The sequence below is a fragment of the Oryzias latipes genome, chromosome 10, assembly GCF_002234675.1.
Source record: "Oryzias latipes chromosome 10, ASM223467v1".
Classification (NCBI taxonomy): domain Eukaryota; kingdom Metazoa; phylum Chordata; class Actinopteri; order Beloniformes; family Adrianichthyidae; genus Oryzias; species Oryzias latipes.
The window spans coordinates 17,475,501-17,493,750 of record NC_019868.2 but is presented as its reverse complement, the minus strand read 5'-3'; the positions used below and the strand labels follow the sequence as shown (position 1 = coordinate 17,493,750).

Here is an 18,250-nt window from a genome sequence, read left to right as displayed (position 1 = left end):
CTTTGGATGAAGACCATACTATTACTTAATGTATAATCTATTTGACATTGGGAATTTTAACAAAATTTATTTTATTTTTGTAGCAGCTTGCTGTTAATGTGAGACGATTCTTCCAACAAAATATGGAGAAATTGGGATCTGAGCTGAGGACTGAGGAGCTCCGCCCTAAAGCAAGTGCATCACTATGGCAAGTGAAAGGTATCAAAAATCAGCAGGAAAAATGTCCGGTTTCCTGGTGATTTAGGATTTATTTCGCTTGCCATACACAGAGATGCTGGCCAGTTACATTGACATGAGAGGAGGAAGATTTATGATATTCTTCACTTATAATCCACAGGAGCTCCATCACGTCAGCATGATAGGAGCATCGACTATATAAAAAAACTGGACTGAGCGAGTGTGACGTCACCCATAGAAAATACCTTCCTTCTGGCTTAAGCTAAATGAAGCCAATTCAGTTGACGGACATCGGGTTGCTGGAGCCAGATGACAGCGATTGGTCAGAGTTGGTCTGAGACGACGTATTTATGGCAAATACTGTTGCCACTTAAATGTAAGCTCGTTCAAAGTCCATACCCCTTCCACTGAGAGCGGGCTCCGGAGAATCTGTCAATCAAACATTCAGGTAGGGGCCAGCGGGCACCACGTGCTATTAGTAAGGCGTCTGATTGGTCAGTTTTTATCTTGCGATAACGAAAAAATATTGTGAAAAAAAAAATTAAGATTAACAAGAACAATTAAAAGAAAAAAAAGTTGTCAGAGCACGAATTGCTATTCTGACAAGTATATTGAATGAGTAATAGCTATTTCACTCGGGGTTCTCTCATACCGTCAATGGAGAGGAGAAAGATTTATGATACTTTTGGCTTGCCGTACTTCAGAGATCACTCACCGGCCGGTCACATCGGCGTGAGAGGGTGGAAGTAAGAGCTGAGGTGTATGAAAACAGCTGAATAAATATGTTATTTCAGCTGTTCCACACAACCAAACCCAACGAATTGTTTTTATTCGGTTTACTGTATCTCAGGATAAAGATATAATGCAATCTAACTTGTTAGTCGCGTAGCCCAAGGCTAACGTCAGGGTAAGGAATTGTTTGTTTGTTTATATTCATGTCAAAAAGTAATAGTAAGATTTTTAAAGTTTCTATTCTTTTTTTTAAATTCTATATTTAATACAGGACGCATTTAAAGATGCCTTCTTAATATCTGTAAAGGTAACAAACGATGTTCTGTGTGTAAAACCTACCTGCATGATAATCCAGTATTTCCTGTTTGACAACAGGTACATTTTCTTTTCTAAACGGTGAATGAATTGTAACAAAACCCTACTCTAGTTTTAACCACTCAACTTACAACAGTCAACCTACAAAAACTAAATGAATACGTTATCTGGAGGGATTCTCTTCTTATGATTGGAAATAGCTCACTTAGACATTACAAAACACACATTTGATTTTTCTGTACTGTTTTCCCATATTTAAAAACATTTTTAATTGAAAATTGCTTGAATACAATGTTTTAATAGATTGTTTTGATTCATTTAGCAATTCTGAAAGGAATTAATTTCCCATACATTTAAGTAATTTTTGTGTAGAAAAAAATCCTACTTTAAATTATAACACTTGTTGGAAAATGAATGGTTTATGAAGTTATTTTGTTTTAAATGTCTTGCAGCATTTTGTCACATTATGTTGTATTCTAGAACTTTTGTCTTTTCTAATGGTTGATTGTTTTTTTTTATTTTTGTTCTTGCTTAAAAATTAAGTAAGTCTGTTTTGTTTTTTTCAGCCAAACCCAAAATGACACAGAAAGTGAATCTGTGTTCAGTTGCTCTCAAAGTGGAGGGCATGACGTGTGGATCATGTGTTCAGTCCATAGAACAGCGGATTGGGTCTCTCCCTGGAGTCATTCATATACGGGTAAATGCAGTGTTTGCATGCAAAGATAAGCATTTTACTTGACATTGAGCAATTTTTGTTCTGATTTCTTATTTCATTTGATGACTGAAAACCTTTAGTTTGCATTTTTCCCTTCAAGGACAGGATCTGTTTATTTTTTTTAGTTTTTGATAGACACTTCTGTGTGTTTTAAATTTAAGTGACATTCTTAGTTCCTTGGGTCCGGTCAGTTAAATTTACTATTAAAAGTCGCTACAAGACAGTTTAATTGCAAATGAAGAAGGTCTGTTTTTTTGTTTATTGTGTGTTTACCCCTCAGGCTGAGGTTTAATGGAAAGTTAATGTAATTGTGTGTTCCAGACATGCTCTGCTTTCTAAAAAAGACTGACAGCAGGTCGATGCAAACTTTCTAACCACAGGAAATGATCGTTACTTAAAAAAATGCTTTGATTCTTGGATCATTTTGTTGGTCTTTGTTCGATGTGTGAGGAGGGAATTTATCTTTTCCCCAACTGGAAGATGAAGAATTATCAGTTTCTCTTCTCATTAAAAAAATCTTACAGTCAGCTTCAAACTGAGTTGTAAATTTCACTAGTTTGTGTGTTTCTGCTTATGCCAGTCAGGTGATCCGTTCAGTGTGTCACATGTCTTATTCTTGCTCAAGACAGAGAACTGAGGGTCATCATGCTGAAAGAACGTGCTAAAAACTCTCAAAGACTATGGACTCAGTGTACTAGCTTTATGGCTTTAAAGTTCATCTTTTAAATTGCGGAAGTTATTTAAAGTTGCTTAATTAAAAGCAGATACATTTGAGTACGAAACATTTTATTGACACGCTTACAATTTGTATTTATACCGTTTATTATCTTTTAGTATAAGAAGCTACACTAATAGGTGTAATCTTTAAAAAAAAATAGATGTATGACAGATTCTTTATTTGACCCTTTCCCACCTTTTACGTTTTTGTAATAATTCTGTGAAGGTGTCTCTGGAGCAGAAGACTGCAACCCTTATATTTGACCAGGGTCAACAGAGCCCCGAGTCCCTGTCAGAAGCTATTGAAGACATGGGCTTTGAATCAAGCTTTCCAGATGGCAGCACGGCCACAGTGGTATCTACAGAAACCCAGCTGATCCCCACGTCGGCTCTGGCACCTGCAGCCCATCAGGAAGCCCGGGAGAAGCTTTCACAGACCAAAGGAGTTCTGGAAGTTTGTGAGAGTCCCTCCCAGAAGGACCTCCATATCACTTTTGCCCCTTCCCTGATTTCCACACTGGAGCTCAGTAAAGTAGTGGAAAGTCTGACGCTTGCAGACGTCCAAACGTCTAAGATGAAAGACGATGGAGTCGCACTTTTAAAGTTGCGCGTCGAAGGAATGACTTGCCACTCTTGTGTCACCACCATTGAAGGGAAGATTGGAAAACTGAACGGCATTCAAAAGGTCAAAGGTGAGTCCACTTAGTTGCATAAGCAAACAACAATTACAGCGTGTGCACAATTGTTAGTCAAGCTGTACTTTTGAGGATTCATTTTGTCAGTAAGGTGCTCTTGGTTTATACAAAATGTTAACAAACCCTCCATCCTGAACATTTAGATTGTAAAAGTGACGTTAAACCAATATTAGACAACTATTAGTGGACAGAATTATTATACAACTAAATGAAAAACAAAGATTTTCCCGTCTCACTTGTTTATAGTCACCTGTTAAAGTGAGAAATTACTCCAAATTTACAAATATATGTTTCTGGGATTTCAAAAGGAAAATCTTAGCGACCAACATAGCCACTCTTCTTTTCTATAAATCACAAACTTCCAGTCATAGAGTCGCCTGTCTTTTGATCTGGTCTGAATCAGAATTTTTGTGCAACTACAGACTCCCAGATACTGTAAATGTGCTGCTTAAGAAAAACCCCAACTTTCTCATTAGGCTTGAAGAAGAGGGCCATGTCATTAGTTTTTCATCTATAAGGTCTTTACTGGCCAGCCACACAGTGAAGTACTTTGCATGTGAACGTGACGGACCGTTGGCTTTCATAAAAGCTCTTCTTGAAAGACGAAACTTTTTCCTGTCTCACTGCTTGTGGAAAGTGTCTTCTAAAAAGTGACAGTAGGGCTGACAGTTGATATAGAGTTAGTTTGTAACCCAAAAAGGTCAAACTAACTCATCTTTAATAATACCTGACCTTACCAGTATACCAACGCCACCTTGCTGTCTGAGTCAAAGTGGAGCTTTTTGTCTATCACTCATCCATGTGGTCCATCAAGAGTCACACTCATCTCAGTCCACAAAACCTTTAAAAAAATGTGTCTTCACAAAGTGTAGGGGAGACAGTTTAGCTCGTGCTGGTTTGCGGTGCCTTCCGTCCATGAAACCCAGGTTCAACTCCGGCCTTCTCCCTGTTCCCCTCTCTACTTCTATGCCGGTCCCAAGCCCGGTTGCTTTGAGAGGGTTGCGTCAGGAAGGGCATCCGGCGTAAAACATTGCCAAGTTTACCATGCGACTCGTTCGCTGTGGCGACCCTTGATGGGAAAAGCCAAAAGAGAAACAACATTCAGCATTTTGACAGTCAGGTTTAGCTCGTGCTGGTTTGCAGCGCCTTCCGTCCGTGAAACCAGGGTTCGACTCCGGGCTGCTACCTGTTCCCTTCTCTACCCCTGTGCCGGTTCCAAGCCCGGTTTGAGAAGGTTGCGTCAGGAAGGGCATCCGGCGTAAAACATTGCCAAATTAACCATGCGACTTGTTCGCTGTGGCGACCCCTGATGGGAGAAGCCGAAAGAGGAAGTCACAAAGTGTAGATAAAGAAATTAATCTGTAATTTAATTTGTGTTGGATTTAAAAAAAATAGGATTAAATATGCTGATTCTTATTCCATGGTGTTGAAGTATTTATGTTGTCAGTGGGAAATAGAATTATAAAAACACCTTTTTATTTAATACAGATCTTGGAGTTATTTACAACAGCTACAGGGAGATCTGTTTTAACATTTCTAAGTTTATTTGTTCTTGTCAGAAATATTGTTAATGTTTACATATCAGGAATAAAAATGGGTGATAAATTAAACTAGGAGAAAACAATCCACAGATGAGTACGAATAAAAAAGGCATTTGTTTTTTTCCCTTTTGTTGTAATAATTTTTTTCCCCTCACAGTTGTTTTGGAGTCTAAAGAAGCTACTATCATCTACCTGCCTTACCTCATTACCCACCAGTCCATCGTTGAGCAAATCGCTTTTGCTGGATTTAAGGCATCTGTGAAGTCCAAGCCTAAACCGTTGCAGTTGTCCAACAGAGACATTGAGCGATTTGCTGACTCTCAAAAAGCAACACTAACTTCCCCTTCAGAGGAGACAGAAGTCTTCATAGACACAACCCTGGTGTTACTCGGGGTAAAAGGCATGCACTGCCGTTCCTGTGTAGTGAACATTCAGGACAACATCTCATTGCTGCCTGGTGTTTCATCTGTGGAGGTCTCTCTTGAGAAGGAGCAGGCTACAATTTGCTATGATCCCCACAAGGTGACTGTTTCTGCGCTGCAGCAGGCAATTGAGGCGCTGCCTCCAGGAAACTTTAAGGTTGAAGCTCCAGGATCAACTAACCCAGTGACTTCTGCACGTGCACAGCCTGCAAGTGTAACTCAAGCCAAACCTGCAGCTTTGCAGCCTTGTTGTACACAGCCTCTGGTATCTACAGTCAACATCCACATTGAAGGCATGACCTGCAACTCCTGTGTGCAGTCCATTGAGGGGATGATCTCCCAAAGAAAAGGGGTGGTATCAGCACAAGTCTCACTGGCAGATCACCAGGGGATTTTTGAGTATGACCCCCTCCTGACCTCACCACAAGAGCTGAGGGAAGCAGTAGAGGATATGGGCTTTGATGCATTTCTACCTGGTAAGTCAAAGAAAAGTGGTAAAGGGCTTTGTGACTTGGTTTAAGAAGTGCCAGCAAAAGTTCAGGCATATTGTTGCGCCTATATGTTGCCATAACTTTCAAAAAGTAGATTTTAAAAATGTTCATGTTGCTTTAGCACATCCATGAGATGCACTTTGTTTTGTGATTAGAGACCAATTCTCTGCTTGAGCCCAATATTACAACATCTGCAAGTACAGCACCTGATCAAGGGAGGGAGTTTGATCCCAAAGAAGCCCACCGAGGATCCACTGAGGCCACACACTCTAAATGCTACATCCAGATTGGAGGGATGACCTGTGCGTCCTGCGTGTCAAACATTGAGCGAAACCTCAAGAACGAACCAGGTCTGAAAGAAACATATGCATTTCTATGTTATTGAGGGTTGATTATTTCCTTTATTAACTCAACTGCTGTCCTTGGTTTGTGAAATTAACATCTTCTGCAGGGATCTACTTTGTTCTAGTAGCATTAATGGCCAGTAAAGCAGAGGTCCGTTATAACCCTGAAGTCATCGATCCTCCGAGGATAGTGGAGTGCGTGAAAGAGTTGGGCTTCACTGCCTCCGTCATGGAAAACTATGAAGGATCGGATAGGAACCTGGAGCTTGTGGTGAGGCAATATGATGCATATTTTATGCATAGGCATTTTTTAAAACTCCATGTATGTTTTTCTTCTAAATGTATCACTTCCTTGGTTGCTCCTTCTTTCTACCTTTCAGATCAGGGGGATGACTTGTGCCTCTTGTGTTCACAAAATTGAATCCAACCTCATGAAAGAAAAGGGAATTGAATATGCCTCTGTCGCCTTGGCAACCAACATAGCGCACATTAAGTTTGACTCAGAGGTTTTAGGGCCGCGAGACATCATCAAGCTGATTGAGGTTTATTGCTTTGTTTTGTTTCTCAGCATTTGATTTTTACATTGCATGCAGGTTTCAAATAGCACACATTGAAGCCAGACCTGCTGTAGATGTGAAGTTTGATCCAAGTCTGTTTGTAGAACCTGGGATTTAAAGCTTCTCTGGTCAAGAGAGATCGGTCTGCCAGTCACCTAGACCACAGCAAAGAGATCCGGCAGTAAGAAACATTTTCTCTTTAGCCTTTTTAAACTCATTTGGCCATCACTTTAGTTTCCTTTTTATTTGATTAATACTTGGAAAGAGACCAAGACTGGGTTTGGGTCTAGTTGAATTAACAAAAAATTCCATATATAGTTATGTTTGAATAATTAATGTTGTAAAATATTGTATGAGCCCACCACTTTTGGGAGAGGTCTGATGGGAGTGGTGCCATGTGTTTTGCGCAGCAGTTAGACACCAGTACCTTAACTGTCCAACCCCTGGGTCATGGTATCTGCTTTTCGGGACATAGAAAGTCACCTCTCTTTGAGAGAAGGAACCTGAGCTTTTCTGGGAGGTCAAAAGGTATCTGCTTGATATAGTCTGGTTCAAGTTCATGTTTGGCGTGGGCTCTGATAACGCAATTCCTTGAGAGGAGTTGGACTCTCTACCACTGGCAGTTTTCTGTCTGTAGCGTTTTGTTGCAAGTGGGAACCAGTTGACTTCAACAGGGGATATTGTAGAGCAGTGGAAGGAATATTTTGAGGATCTCCTCAATTTTATTGACACCCTTTCTGTTGAGAAAGATGAAGCCTATAGTGGCGCAATCTATCATCTGAGCTGAAGTCACAAAGAAAGCCAAAGAGCTGCTTGATTGCAAGGCATCGGGGGGTGGGGTAAGGTTTTTTGCAGACTGGTGGTGGTGGTAGTTCCCCTGAACTGAGTTTGGACACTAATCAAACCTTGCATTCAGGAACAACAGTGTAGTTTCCATCCTGGTTGTAGAACAGTAGACCAGCTGTACAGTCTCCATAAAGTGCTGGAGGGTTTGTGGGAGGTTGCTAATCCAGCCCATAGGTTTATTGTGGATTTGGAGAAGGTGCTTGACACCCGTGGTGTCCTGTAAAGGGTGCTCTGGCAATATGAAGTCTTACTGACGGCTGTCCTGTCTCTTTATTACCAGAGCAGGAGCATGGCTTGCATAGTAAGTTGGACCTACCGTATTTCCAGTGCATGTTGGACTCCGGCAGAGCTGCCCTTTATCATGGCTCTGTTCATAATCTTTATGGACCAAATTTCTGGGTGCAGCCAGGGGCCAGAAAAGGGTCTGATTTGGGGACCACCGGATTTCCTTTCTACTCTTTGCAGATGATGCTATCTTGTTGACTTCATTGAGCCAGGACCTCCAGCATGTGTGGGGGCAGTTTGGGGCCGAGTGTGAAGCGGCTGGGATTTGGGTCAGCACCGCTAAGTCTGAGGCCATGGGTCTTGACAGCAGAAAGATAGTCTGTCCTCTCTGCCGCGGTGGAGTACTTCTATCCCAAGTGGAGGTATCTTAAGGGTATTGTTCATGAGTAATTGGAGCAGCATTGTTATAAGGTCACTGTTCTGGTGCGTTGTGGTGAACAGGGAGCCGTTCCAGAATACAAACCTCTCAATTTTCCGTCGATCTCTGTTCCAATACTCACCTGTGGCCATGGCCAAAAGAACAAGATCCCAGATACAAGCGACTGAAATAGCTTTCCTCCTCATGGTAGATGGGCACTCTCTTAGAGATGTTAACAGGTGAGAACCCCCCACCTGGAGAAAGGGTTGGAGTAGAGGTGGCTCAGGTATCTGGTTTGGATGCCTTCTGGACATCTCACTGTTTAGAGATTCTGGACCTAAGGCATGATGGCGAGATCACGTCTCTCGGCTAGCTCGGGACCACTTCTGAATCCCCCCAAGAAGAGCTGGAGGAAGTGGGCAGGGAGAAGGAAGATTATCTTTGCTTAAGCTGTTGCCCCTCCAACTTGTTCCCGGATGAGTGGAAGAAAGTGACGGAATGGATGGAAGTATAGAAATATGGATAAAAGTCTACTTCTTTTACACATTGTGTCTGTTTTAAAGCAAACGGTTTCACTATCATAATTAATTTACAGAATGAATTGTTTTTAACTCAGTTGTTTCCACTCTCTCAGATGGAGGAAATCTTTCCTCATTAGCTTGATCTTCTGTGTTCCTGTGATGGGCATGATGATCTACATGATGGTTATGGACCACCACATGAATGCTTCACATCATCACAACGCTACAGTCGAGGACCGGAACCATTACCACTCCACCATGTTCCTGGAAAGACAGCTTTTCCCCGGCCTTTCGATCATGAACCTTCTCTCCTTCATTTTTTGTGTGCCTGTACAGGTAAAGCCGGAGGATTGATCGTACAATGAAGAATTTCATTGTTTATTTTTAAGAAATGTGTTTGGCTGAACTACCATTTTCCCTTTTTTCTCTTCTCAGTTTATTGGAGGTCGCTACTTCTACATTCAAGCCTATAAAGCACTTAAGCACAAGTCTGCAAACATGGATGTGCTCATTGTTTTAGCTACTTCAGTAGCTTTTAGCTACTCTCTGGTCGTCCTAATAGTGGCCATGGTGGAAAGAGCAAAAGTTAATCCCATCACTTTTTTCGACACACCTCCTATGCTTTTTGTGTTCATTTCATTGGGTCGCTGGCTGGAACAGATAGCTAAGGTATAACTCATTATTATTATTCTTTTGTAGTTGATATTAAATTGTTGAACAGAATCAAATCAAATCCAATGTTTGTTGTTTTTCAGAGTAAAACTTCTGAAGCTTTGTCCAAGTTGATGTCTTTACAAGCAACAGAAGCCACAGTGGTCGCTCTTGGCAGTGATAATGTTATTCTCAGGTACACCTTGTTCTCCACATTGATCACACAAACGTGTCCTTTTATTGTTTGTTTTTGGGCTGCATCAAATCTCAAGAGTTAAAATAAAATATATAAAACAAGCATAACATATATAGAAGGGTTTTCAAGAATTTTCAGCTTTGACAAACCATAAATATTCTAAACCTTTCAGATGTCTTGTGCTTTGTATGTTCAGTGAGGAGCAGGTGGATGTGGAGCTGGTGCAGCGAGGTGACGTGGTGAAAGTTGTTCCTGGAGGGAAGTTTCCCGTTGATGGGAGAGTTTTAGAGGGGCATTCAATGGCTGATGAGTCTCTCATCACAGGTGAGTTGAGCTGACAGCTTTCGTTATAATTTTAACACAGAATCAATTGGTAGATCTCTTCTCCAACTTAAAATCAAAATCACACCAACTTCAGTTGCATAGTCCTTTACCTACAGACAACCGCTTACCTCTCTAAGTGCTTGACAGCATTAACAAAAGGAAGGTGCTTTTAACTGTAGCAAGCACTGGATTGTAAAACTGGTACAATTGTACATTAATTGACATAAGATACAACTGCTATAAAATGTATAATAATAATAAAAATATGACAAAAATTATGAATACATTAAAATATTTTAAAAAGCTTGTTCAGCTTTGATAATACAACTTCTAAGTACAAAAAAATAAATAACAGCACGAAACTGCAGAACTCTAAATAATAAAAAAGAAATAGAAATACATTAAAAGGCTTATACCATGCTAAATCTATTTTCTGAGCCTTTAAGTGTTTTATAATGTTAATTCCTCAAATAAAACAGCCCAAAGTATTTTGATCCATTCAAGCATTACTCTAAAAACCTGTGCTGTGACCACCAGCTCTTCTCAACCCATGAATGAACGGGTTCTAACGAGCTAACGTAGAACAGTGAGAACAGCCCCTTCTAGCCCCAAGGCTAACACAAACACCCACTCTCTCCACGTTGCTAGTGTTGATCGGCATAAAGTCTGTCCTGAGGCAGACACGTTGCCGAGGCCCACTCAACGCTGATGTCATGAAATGGGCGGCACCACATGGCGAGCAAGGCGGAGCTTTTGAGATCGAGTCGTTTTACTTTTCTATTTAATAAAAATGTTCATAGAATATTTGATAGTGAATAGTTAACTTTGTTTTACGCCATATTTGCTCAGCTCTCCTGCAAACTATTTGCAGTCCCTTAATTTCTTCAGTTATAATTTAGTTTTAAAAGTTTCACGTTTGAATAATACGACGGCGTTTTAGGGCCACGGTGAGGAAAAAAAATTCTGGCCAACGTGACGAGATTAAAGTCGTCATGTCGACTTTCATCTTGTCATGACGAGAAAAAACTCGACACAAAGTTTCGAGAAAAAACTCGTCTTGTCGAGATAAAAGTCGAAATAAAGTTTCAAGATTAAAGTCGCAAAAAAACTCGTAAATTTACGAGATTATTGTGGAAGTGAGCAGCATGCAGAGCAGCAGGTGAACGCCGTGCAGCAGCAGAGCTGACCGACTAAACTCAGTTGAACAGGTGAGCTGAATGTTTATTGATAACATTCCAAATGTCTGGAGGCTCATTTGATTGATTTACAAGTTATTAAAGTTTTATTTATTGATGGTTGGTTTGCAGGATCACTGCAGCCCGATGATGAAGCCATCGGTTGTCCCTGCAGCTGTTTGGTTGAATCCTTTCTTCCTCCACCAAAGACCAGATCTCTATGTTTGTGTGACGCTTCCGTCTGAGGAGGAGAAGCACTTTTTGCCTTTTTCAACGTCGTAATGCTAATATAACAGACTATTTTCATTCATTCATCTTTGTTTTTCAATGATCAAACGGGTCGCTTCATCTGCAGGAGGGGGCGTATGTAACACTGTTTACTTCCGCATTGGTGATCGGATGACAGGTTCATGACGTAATGTGACAGATGAACTTCAGGGTTTGTGAATGATAAGGAGAATAAAGGCTGCAGCGATCCTCTACACCCAAACGTGTCTCTGAGCTCCTTATTTTACATATGAAACTCCGCTTTACCGACACCGAACCCCGGAAAGGCTGCTACACGGAAAATAATCTGATTTTGAGTCGCCAAAAGACTCAGAATCTCTTTGTTTTAAACCTATAATCCGGAAATAAAGCTTCACAAAAGGCTCCATATATTTCATCTTCAAGCTAGGCTCCGATAAACGGACAACTTCGGGGTTTTCTCCTTGTTAATCTATGAATTTTTCCCGTAAATTTACGAGTTTTTATCTCCTAATAAAATTACTTTTTTTTGTGGCCATAAAACTCTGTCGTAAACTCTTAAATACAAAGCCACTAGCTCACTAACATTAGCCATAACACTGAATACTCCTGAAAGACTCAGCTTCACTGCTCTCGCGCAACATTGCGACTTTAATCTCGAAACATTATTTCGACTTTTATCTCGACACGACGAGTTTTTTCTCGAAACTTTGTGTCGAGTTTTTTCTCGTTATGACGAGATTAAAGTCGACATGACGACTTTAATCTCGTCATGTTGGCCAGAATTTTTTTTCCTCGCCGTGGCCCTAAAACTCCGTCGTAGAATAAAGCAGCCTAATCCAATAGTACATGAAGTTTATAGATAAAATGCTGAACTGTATCAACAGAGGGTCCTGACATTTCTGGCGTTGATGTTTTTAATGTGTGGTAAAGTTTGGAATCACTTTAAGGGTAAACATAATATTAAAGGACTGGTACAAACTATGGCCTGACATTCCAAAGATGAGTATAAAACAGGGTATTTCAAAACCAAAAAGAACAGACTGGATGTAGATCTTTCCTTAGAAAACCGTCAGTCCGTAATGTTTCTGTGATCAGCTGTTGCTTTGGGATTTCAGGTGAGGCCATGCCAGTCACAAAAAAGCCCGGAAGCACCGTCATCGCAGGTTCCATTAATCAGAATGGTTCTCTGCTTGTCAGTGCTACGCATGTTGGCATGGATACCACGCTGTCTCAGATCGTTAAACTGGTTGAAGAGGCTCAGACTTCAAAGGTAAAATGTGTCGTTTGAAATCTGGACTTTGCATATTAGTATTGAGGGACGCTTTCTGCATTTGTTAAATATGTGTGTGTTCTGTTTCAGGCTCCCATCCAGCAATATGCAGATAAGATCAGTGGCTACTTTGTGCCTTTCATTGTTGCTGTATCTCTGCTAACACTGATCGTCTGGATAATCATTGGGTTTTTGGACTTTTCTCTTGTCAAAAAATACTTTCCAGTAAGTTTTTTTTTAGCACTTTGACATTTTTTTTCAGTCCAGAATTGAGCTTCTTTGCCTTCTGTCTGTTCCCTTTTGAGTTGGCCACAGTAATTTATCCATTTCAGTTTTATCCCTTCAGAATTTCTCCTTCTCCTCTGGCTAACTACATACATGAGAGACATACCCACTCTTAACATTTAACATCCAGCATCAAACCTTGAACTTCCAGCTGCAGACTCAAAATCTGTATTAAGCTACGTTCACACTGCAGGGCTTAATGCTCAATTCCGATTTTTTTTTTTTTTTATTCTATTTTTTTGCCAGGCTGTTCACATTTCCAACATGTCAACAGCAGAGCTCTTTTTGTATTATAACATTTATTTTCACAAAGGAGCCAGCACAATTACAATCTGCTCATTTTAATAAGGCATTGGAGCCAGGATCGTCTGTAACCACTGTTGTGGAATGGGGATGTGTATGTGCTGGGGCCGCGCGCGTGTGTGTGGGTCTGTGTGTATGTAAGATACAGGAAAGAGTGCGTGCAGTGAGGTAGGGAATGATGGGGGCAGTGTGAGCGCGCATTTATGTTGTGTGTTAAGGAGGAAGGAGAACGGTGATAAAAGAAGGCTTCCCCCAGCAGAACTGCTATTGACTCTTTATTAACCTGCTCGGGAGAATCTAAGGGTCCGAACGGGGAAGTGAACCCCGGAGGAGGATCCGCCTTCGGTCCTCCGCACTTCTGACCACGGTCGGAAAGGGAGAGAAAAAATAGTAATCACGGGGAAGGTTCAACACCACGCTCGGCCATTTAGCTGGAAACTTTTTCAAAAACCGCCCGGTTGCGATAAGAGCCCTTGAGTTTAGACCTGAATAGAGCTGTCACCCCAAATATTAATCCAATCTGTGACCTCGCTTCCCTTCCACTGACTGGTCTCAGCAGCATCGTTCGCCATGGTTGATATTTATGTTCTCGTTCCCGCCTATTTCAACGCAGAATGATGACGTTTGTAGCGTCTCAATGATGTACGGGTCGGATACATGTGGCCTGGCCATTCAGACGGAGGTTGCATTTCAAAAGATTGGATACGTATCGGATTCAGGACCTCATACCCAAGTGGCCTGGGTTGCATTTGAAAAGATCGGACCTGTGTCGTTCAGACTGTCATGAAAAGATCAGATACAGGTCGCATAGGGCAAAAAAATCGGAATTGGGTCGTTTCAGCCTGCGGTGTGGACGTAGCCTAACATTCTCTTTACCTCTAGAACATTCTTAGCAAACTCCTCCATCAGGATCACTCCTACTCCTTTCCTCTTTCCATCCCCTCCTTAGTAAAACAGCTCAAACCTTCTTCCAATCTATAACAGGACATCTGCTTTTCTTCCCTTCCATCATGTTGTAAAATCTTGTAATTTTGCCCAAATCCCAGTAGAAGTCAAAGTCCCAACAATTAAAGTCCAGACTCCAAGTCCTACATTATTGCCTTTCCTTCTTTTTCTGTCTACAAAAACTCCTTCACCGTCTCCTCGACCAACAGTAGTCCAGTTTTGAAAGGGAAACTGTGGGTCAACAGCATCAAGTGGTCCTTTCTGACACAACCACCTGCATTGACATGAACTTGGGTTCGGTATACTCAAGCACTAGATTGTGCCTTCTTTTGGTTACATTCCAGTCCAGTACTGAGTAATTTCACATGAATGGCATTACTTAATCGTACTGACATGTTCTTGCTTCTATCACATTTTCTTAGTTTGAATTAAAATACACTTTAGTTTGAAATTAAACAATGCCGTTTTCCTCTTTGCAGGGTTATGACAAGAGCATTTCTACAACTGAGACAGTGATTCGCTTCGCCTTCCAGACTTCTATAACTGTGTTATGCATCGCTTGTCCCTGTTGTCTTGGCTTAGCAACTCCAACAGCGGTGATGGTGGGCACAGGGGTAGGAGCCCAAAACGGTATTCTGATAAAGGGAGGAGAGCCCCTTGAAATGGCACATAAGGTGTGTTCGTTATAATCTGATAAGAAATATCCATGGGGTTGTCCGCCACGATTTTTTATAAGAGTACAGACAGTACTGTTTTCTGTAACCCTCCGATCATGGCCTCTGACTTAAAATTGTACAGCTGGACAGCTCCAATATTGTTCGCCATTTTTGATGCACTAGAAATGTTGGATTGGGGGTGTGATGGGCTGTAAAATAGCAAGAGAGAGTGTAAACAGGTTACTCCACACCAACGGTCCCACCCACAATTCAGAAGTAAATTTCTGATGAACTGCTGTTGCTCTGCAGAAACGACAAAATACCAGACTACTTCTTAAAATGTCCTAAAAGCTACATTTGGTTGTACGTGCAGGTCCAGGCTATAGTATTTGATAAAACCGGCACCATCACATATGGAGCTCCAAAGGTTGTCCAAGTCAAAACAGTGGTGGAGGGGAACAAGATGCCTCTCTCTCGTCTGCTGGCCATTGTGGGCACAGCCGAAAACAACAGTGAACATCCTCTAGGAGCAGCTATCACCAAATACTGCAAACAGGTTGGTTTTCATGTGACTTTGAACCCCTCATACTCTTTGGTAATGTGGCAGACACATTGGAGTTGACATTTTTGGAACGGCGTTCTTGCAGGAGCTCGGCACAGAGTCTCTAGGCACGTGCACAGACTTTCAGGCGGTCCCAGGTTGTGGCGTCCGATGTCAGGTCAGCAACACGGAGACAGTGGTGAAGCAGGGCGACAGCGACAGTGAGGACAACAACCATTGGAACAGCGTGCTCGTTCAGATCAGTGACACACGGACGTCCAGCAGCTCCCATCCACTCATCATGGATCCACAGCCACTAAGTATGTAGCCTGTGGTTTAACAGACATGTTACCGTTCTAATAGCACTGTGCTAAACTTGACCTGTTGTCCTCCGCTTGTACTGCAGGTTCAGGTCCGACAGACCTCTACGTCGTCCTGATTGGGAATAGGGAGTGGATGAGGAGAAACTTCTTGGAGATCACAGCAGAGATTGATGAAGCCATGATGGAGCACGAGCGCCGAGGACGCACTGCTGTTCTAGTAGCTGTGAACAGTGAGTAGAATTTACATCAAACTCTAGGAAATACAGGAACTCTATTCAGAAAATATGCTTCACAATATGAAACAGCTGCTAAAAATGAGTCTTTGTGTGCAGATATGCTGTGTGCAATGATAGCCATATCTGACACAGTGAAACCTGAGGCTGAGCTGGCAGTCCAAACACTGACCAACATGGGTCTGGAGGTGGTGCTGATGACTGGAGACAACAGTAAGACGGCTCGGGTCATTGCAGCGCAGGTATGAGGGCTGCCGAAAAAATCGTTCTAGTTGTTGTATGTTTCTGCAAAGACATCGTCTTTTTCTTTTCAGTCAGGTTCTTCATTTAGAGACGGGAGGCTGGAGAGAAAAACATTCTCTTCATGTCATAGGAGGTACAGTTATTGTAATCCAGTCTTCTCATGATTGTCTTCCAGGTGGGCATCAGAAAGGTGTTTGCAGAGGTGCTGCCTTCCCACAAGGTGGCCAAAGTAGAACAGCTGCAGCAGGCTGGAAAGATAGTGGCCATGGTGGGTGATGGGGTTAACGACTCGCCTGCTCTGGCCATGGCTGACGTGGGCATCGCCATAGGAACCGGAACAGATGTGGCCATAGAAGCAGCAGACGTGGTGCTGATCAGGGTAAATCTTTCTATTTGAACTCCCGGCATAAACTCAGGTATTCATTTTAAAATGGGATTAGGATTAAGCACCAAACACACTTTTAATAACTGAATTGCTTGTAAATAACAAGGAAACAAAAAAAAGTGGAGATTCTCCTCATTTCTGCTGAGTGACACCGATATTTAAAGTAAAAAAGCTGCTTCCACTCTTGTTTCATCGGATGAATTCTTATTTGTAAAATAATTGACAATTTGTGCCACTCCTTACACATGTTTATTTTTACTTAATCTTTAAAATGTGTCATAACCAGAAAATAACTGATAATAAAGCAGCTTTAGATGTTAGAAAAGTGTAATTTTTTTGTGTTCTCTTACTTATTTCCTAATATTGAATGTTTTTTATGTTTTGTCTCTGTGATGGGATTCGGCGTCGCCTCGTCTCCTGTGCAGAACGACTTGCTGGATGTGGTCGGCAGTATTGACCTTTCTAAAAAGACAGTAAAGAGAATTAGGATCAACTTTGTTTTTGCTCTCATCTACAACTTGGTGGGAATTCCTATTGCTGCTGGTTAGTGCATCAAAATACTTTTCAGCAGAACTTCTTTTAAAGTTTTTGTAGTAAAGAATGATTATTTCCAGGAGTATTTCTGCCCATTGGTCTGGTTTTGCAACCGTGGATGGGCTCTGCTGCGATGGCGCTTTCCTCCGTCTCCGTGGTCGTGTCTTCTCTTCTTTTGAAATGGTAACAAGAAAGTTGAAGTTGGTTTTCAGTCTTTTGTTTGCCTGCAGTGCATTAGTCTGTATTATTGCCTTTACCTTCCCTCATTTGTTTCCCTCCTCTCCATAGTTACACAAAACCCACTGCTGAGAAGCTGGAGGCCAGACTTGGTCATAGCAAGCGTCAAAACAGCCTGTCGGACATCAGCGTTCACATCGGCATGGGAGTCGTGCGGCGTCCCTCCCCCAAACTGAGCCTGCTGGATCGCATCGTCAACTACAGCCGTGCCTCCATCAACTCCTTACGCTCAGACAAACAATCGCTCAACAGTTTGGCGCTCAATGAGCCCGACAAGCACTCACTGCTGGTGGGGGAGTCTGTGTGTGAGGAAGAGTTCTGCTGAAAACGTGGAGAGCACACTGCCATGGAGGACTGAATCAGTGACTGAAAGGGTCCACATTAAGCTGAGGTGCCCTTGTAAGAGAGGATGTAAAGACATTTATTATATTTTTATACATTTTCCTTGAGAAAATTTGAAACACATGAATCCTACTCAGAAATATTCAAGTAGTATTGATCTTTTTTTTTCATTTTTTGTGATTATTTTTAGTTTATTGCTTACTAAGTAAATATTCAGCATATTAAGGAATATCCAATCCAAAAGATGCTAACAGAATACTCTGATGTTTGAGCACATTTTTGTATGTATTTTAAGAGTTCTGCAAACATTTTATCACAGAAAAAAGAAACTCGTGAGGGGCTGAACATGTTGCGGATTTCCAAATAAAAAATGTGTATTACTTTTATGGACTCTTACTGTCATATATGTTTACAGTTATTTTAATGCCCGAATTTTTTTAATTCCTTATTCTGTTTTTTTTATCACACCGTTTATTCTGTAGTGATCACATCCTCCCAGGTGAGGTTTTGTTATTCTTTTTGGAACAAGTCTTTGTCAAAATTTTCATTGCAATTTAAATTTTTTTCTGCCTTTCATGTCTGCTCTACTGTAGCCCTTTGGACGTTGTGTCTCGTTAGGAAAGCTTGTCGTGCCTACTTTTG

The 18,250-nt window shown here is 41.5% G+C and overlaps 1 protein-coding gene across 2 annotated transcripts; it reads left to right on the top strand.

Moving 5' to 3' along the window:
• The first annotated feature begins 898 nt into the window (after window positions 1-898).
• LOC101173428 (copper-transporting ATPase 1) lies at window positions 899-17,992 on the top strand. Of its 2 annotated transcripts, none has more exons than XM_023959244.1 (23): window positions 899-1,084; window positions 1,791-1,921; window positions 2,883-3,348; window positions 5,050-5,790; window positions 5,961-6,155; window positions 6,257-6,420; window positions 6,530-6,691; window positions 6,811-6,887; window positions 8,830-9,052; window positions 9,152-9,385; window positions 9,472-9,563; window positions 9,760-9,887; window positions 12,427-12,581; window positions 12,672-12,806; window positions 14,594-14,788; window positions 15,144-15,326; window positions 15,418-15,631; window positions 15,718-15,864; window positions 16,003-16,109; window positions 16,286-16,489; window positions 16,921-17,038; window positions 17,110-17,212; window positions 17,318-17,992. In XM_023959244.1, exons 2-23 carry the CDS (start codon window positions 1,802-1,804, stop codon window positions 17,589-17,591), a joined length of 4,437 nt encoding a protein of 1,478 aa, XP_023815012.1. In that variant the 5' UTR covers window positions 899-1,084; window positions 1,791-1,801; the 3' UTR covers window positions 17,592-17,992. The 2 variants fall into 2 exon arrangements, with proteins under 2 accessions (XP_023815012.1, XP_023815011.1); XM_023959243.1 differs by having other exon boundaries at window positions 900-1,084; window positions 15,967-16,109.
• Window positions 17,993-18,250: the final 258 nt, after the last annotated feature.

What these genes read in the sequence shown, in the direction of transcription:
- LOC101173428 (XM_023959243.1), top strand. Translation starts at nt 1,802, where the DNA reads ATGACACAGAAAGTGAATCTGTGTTCAGTTGCTCTCAAAGTGGAGGGC. An exon ending in AAGAGGCTCAGACTTCAAAG is followed by an intron (nt 12,582 to 12,671) that starts GTAAAATGTGTC and finishes GTTCTGTTTCAG; the next exon opens with GCTCCCATCCAGCAATATGC. An exon ending in CTCGGGTCATTGCAGCGCAG is followed by an intron (nt 16,110 to 16,285) that starts GTATGAGGGCTG and finishes ATTGTCTTCCAG; the next exon opens with GTGGGCATCAGAAAGGTGTT.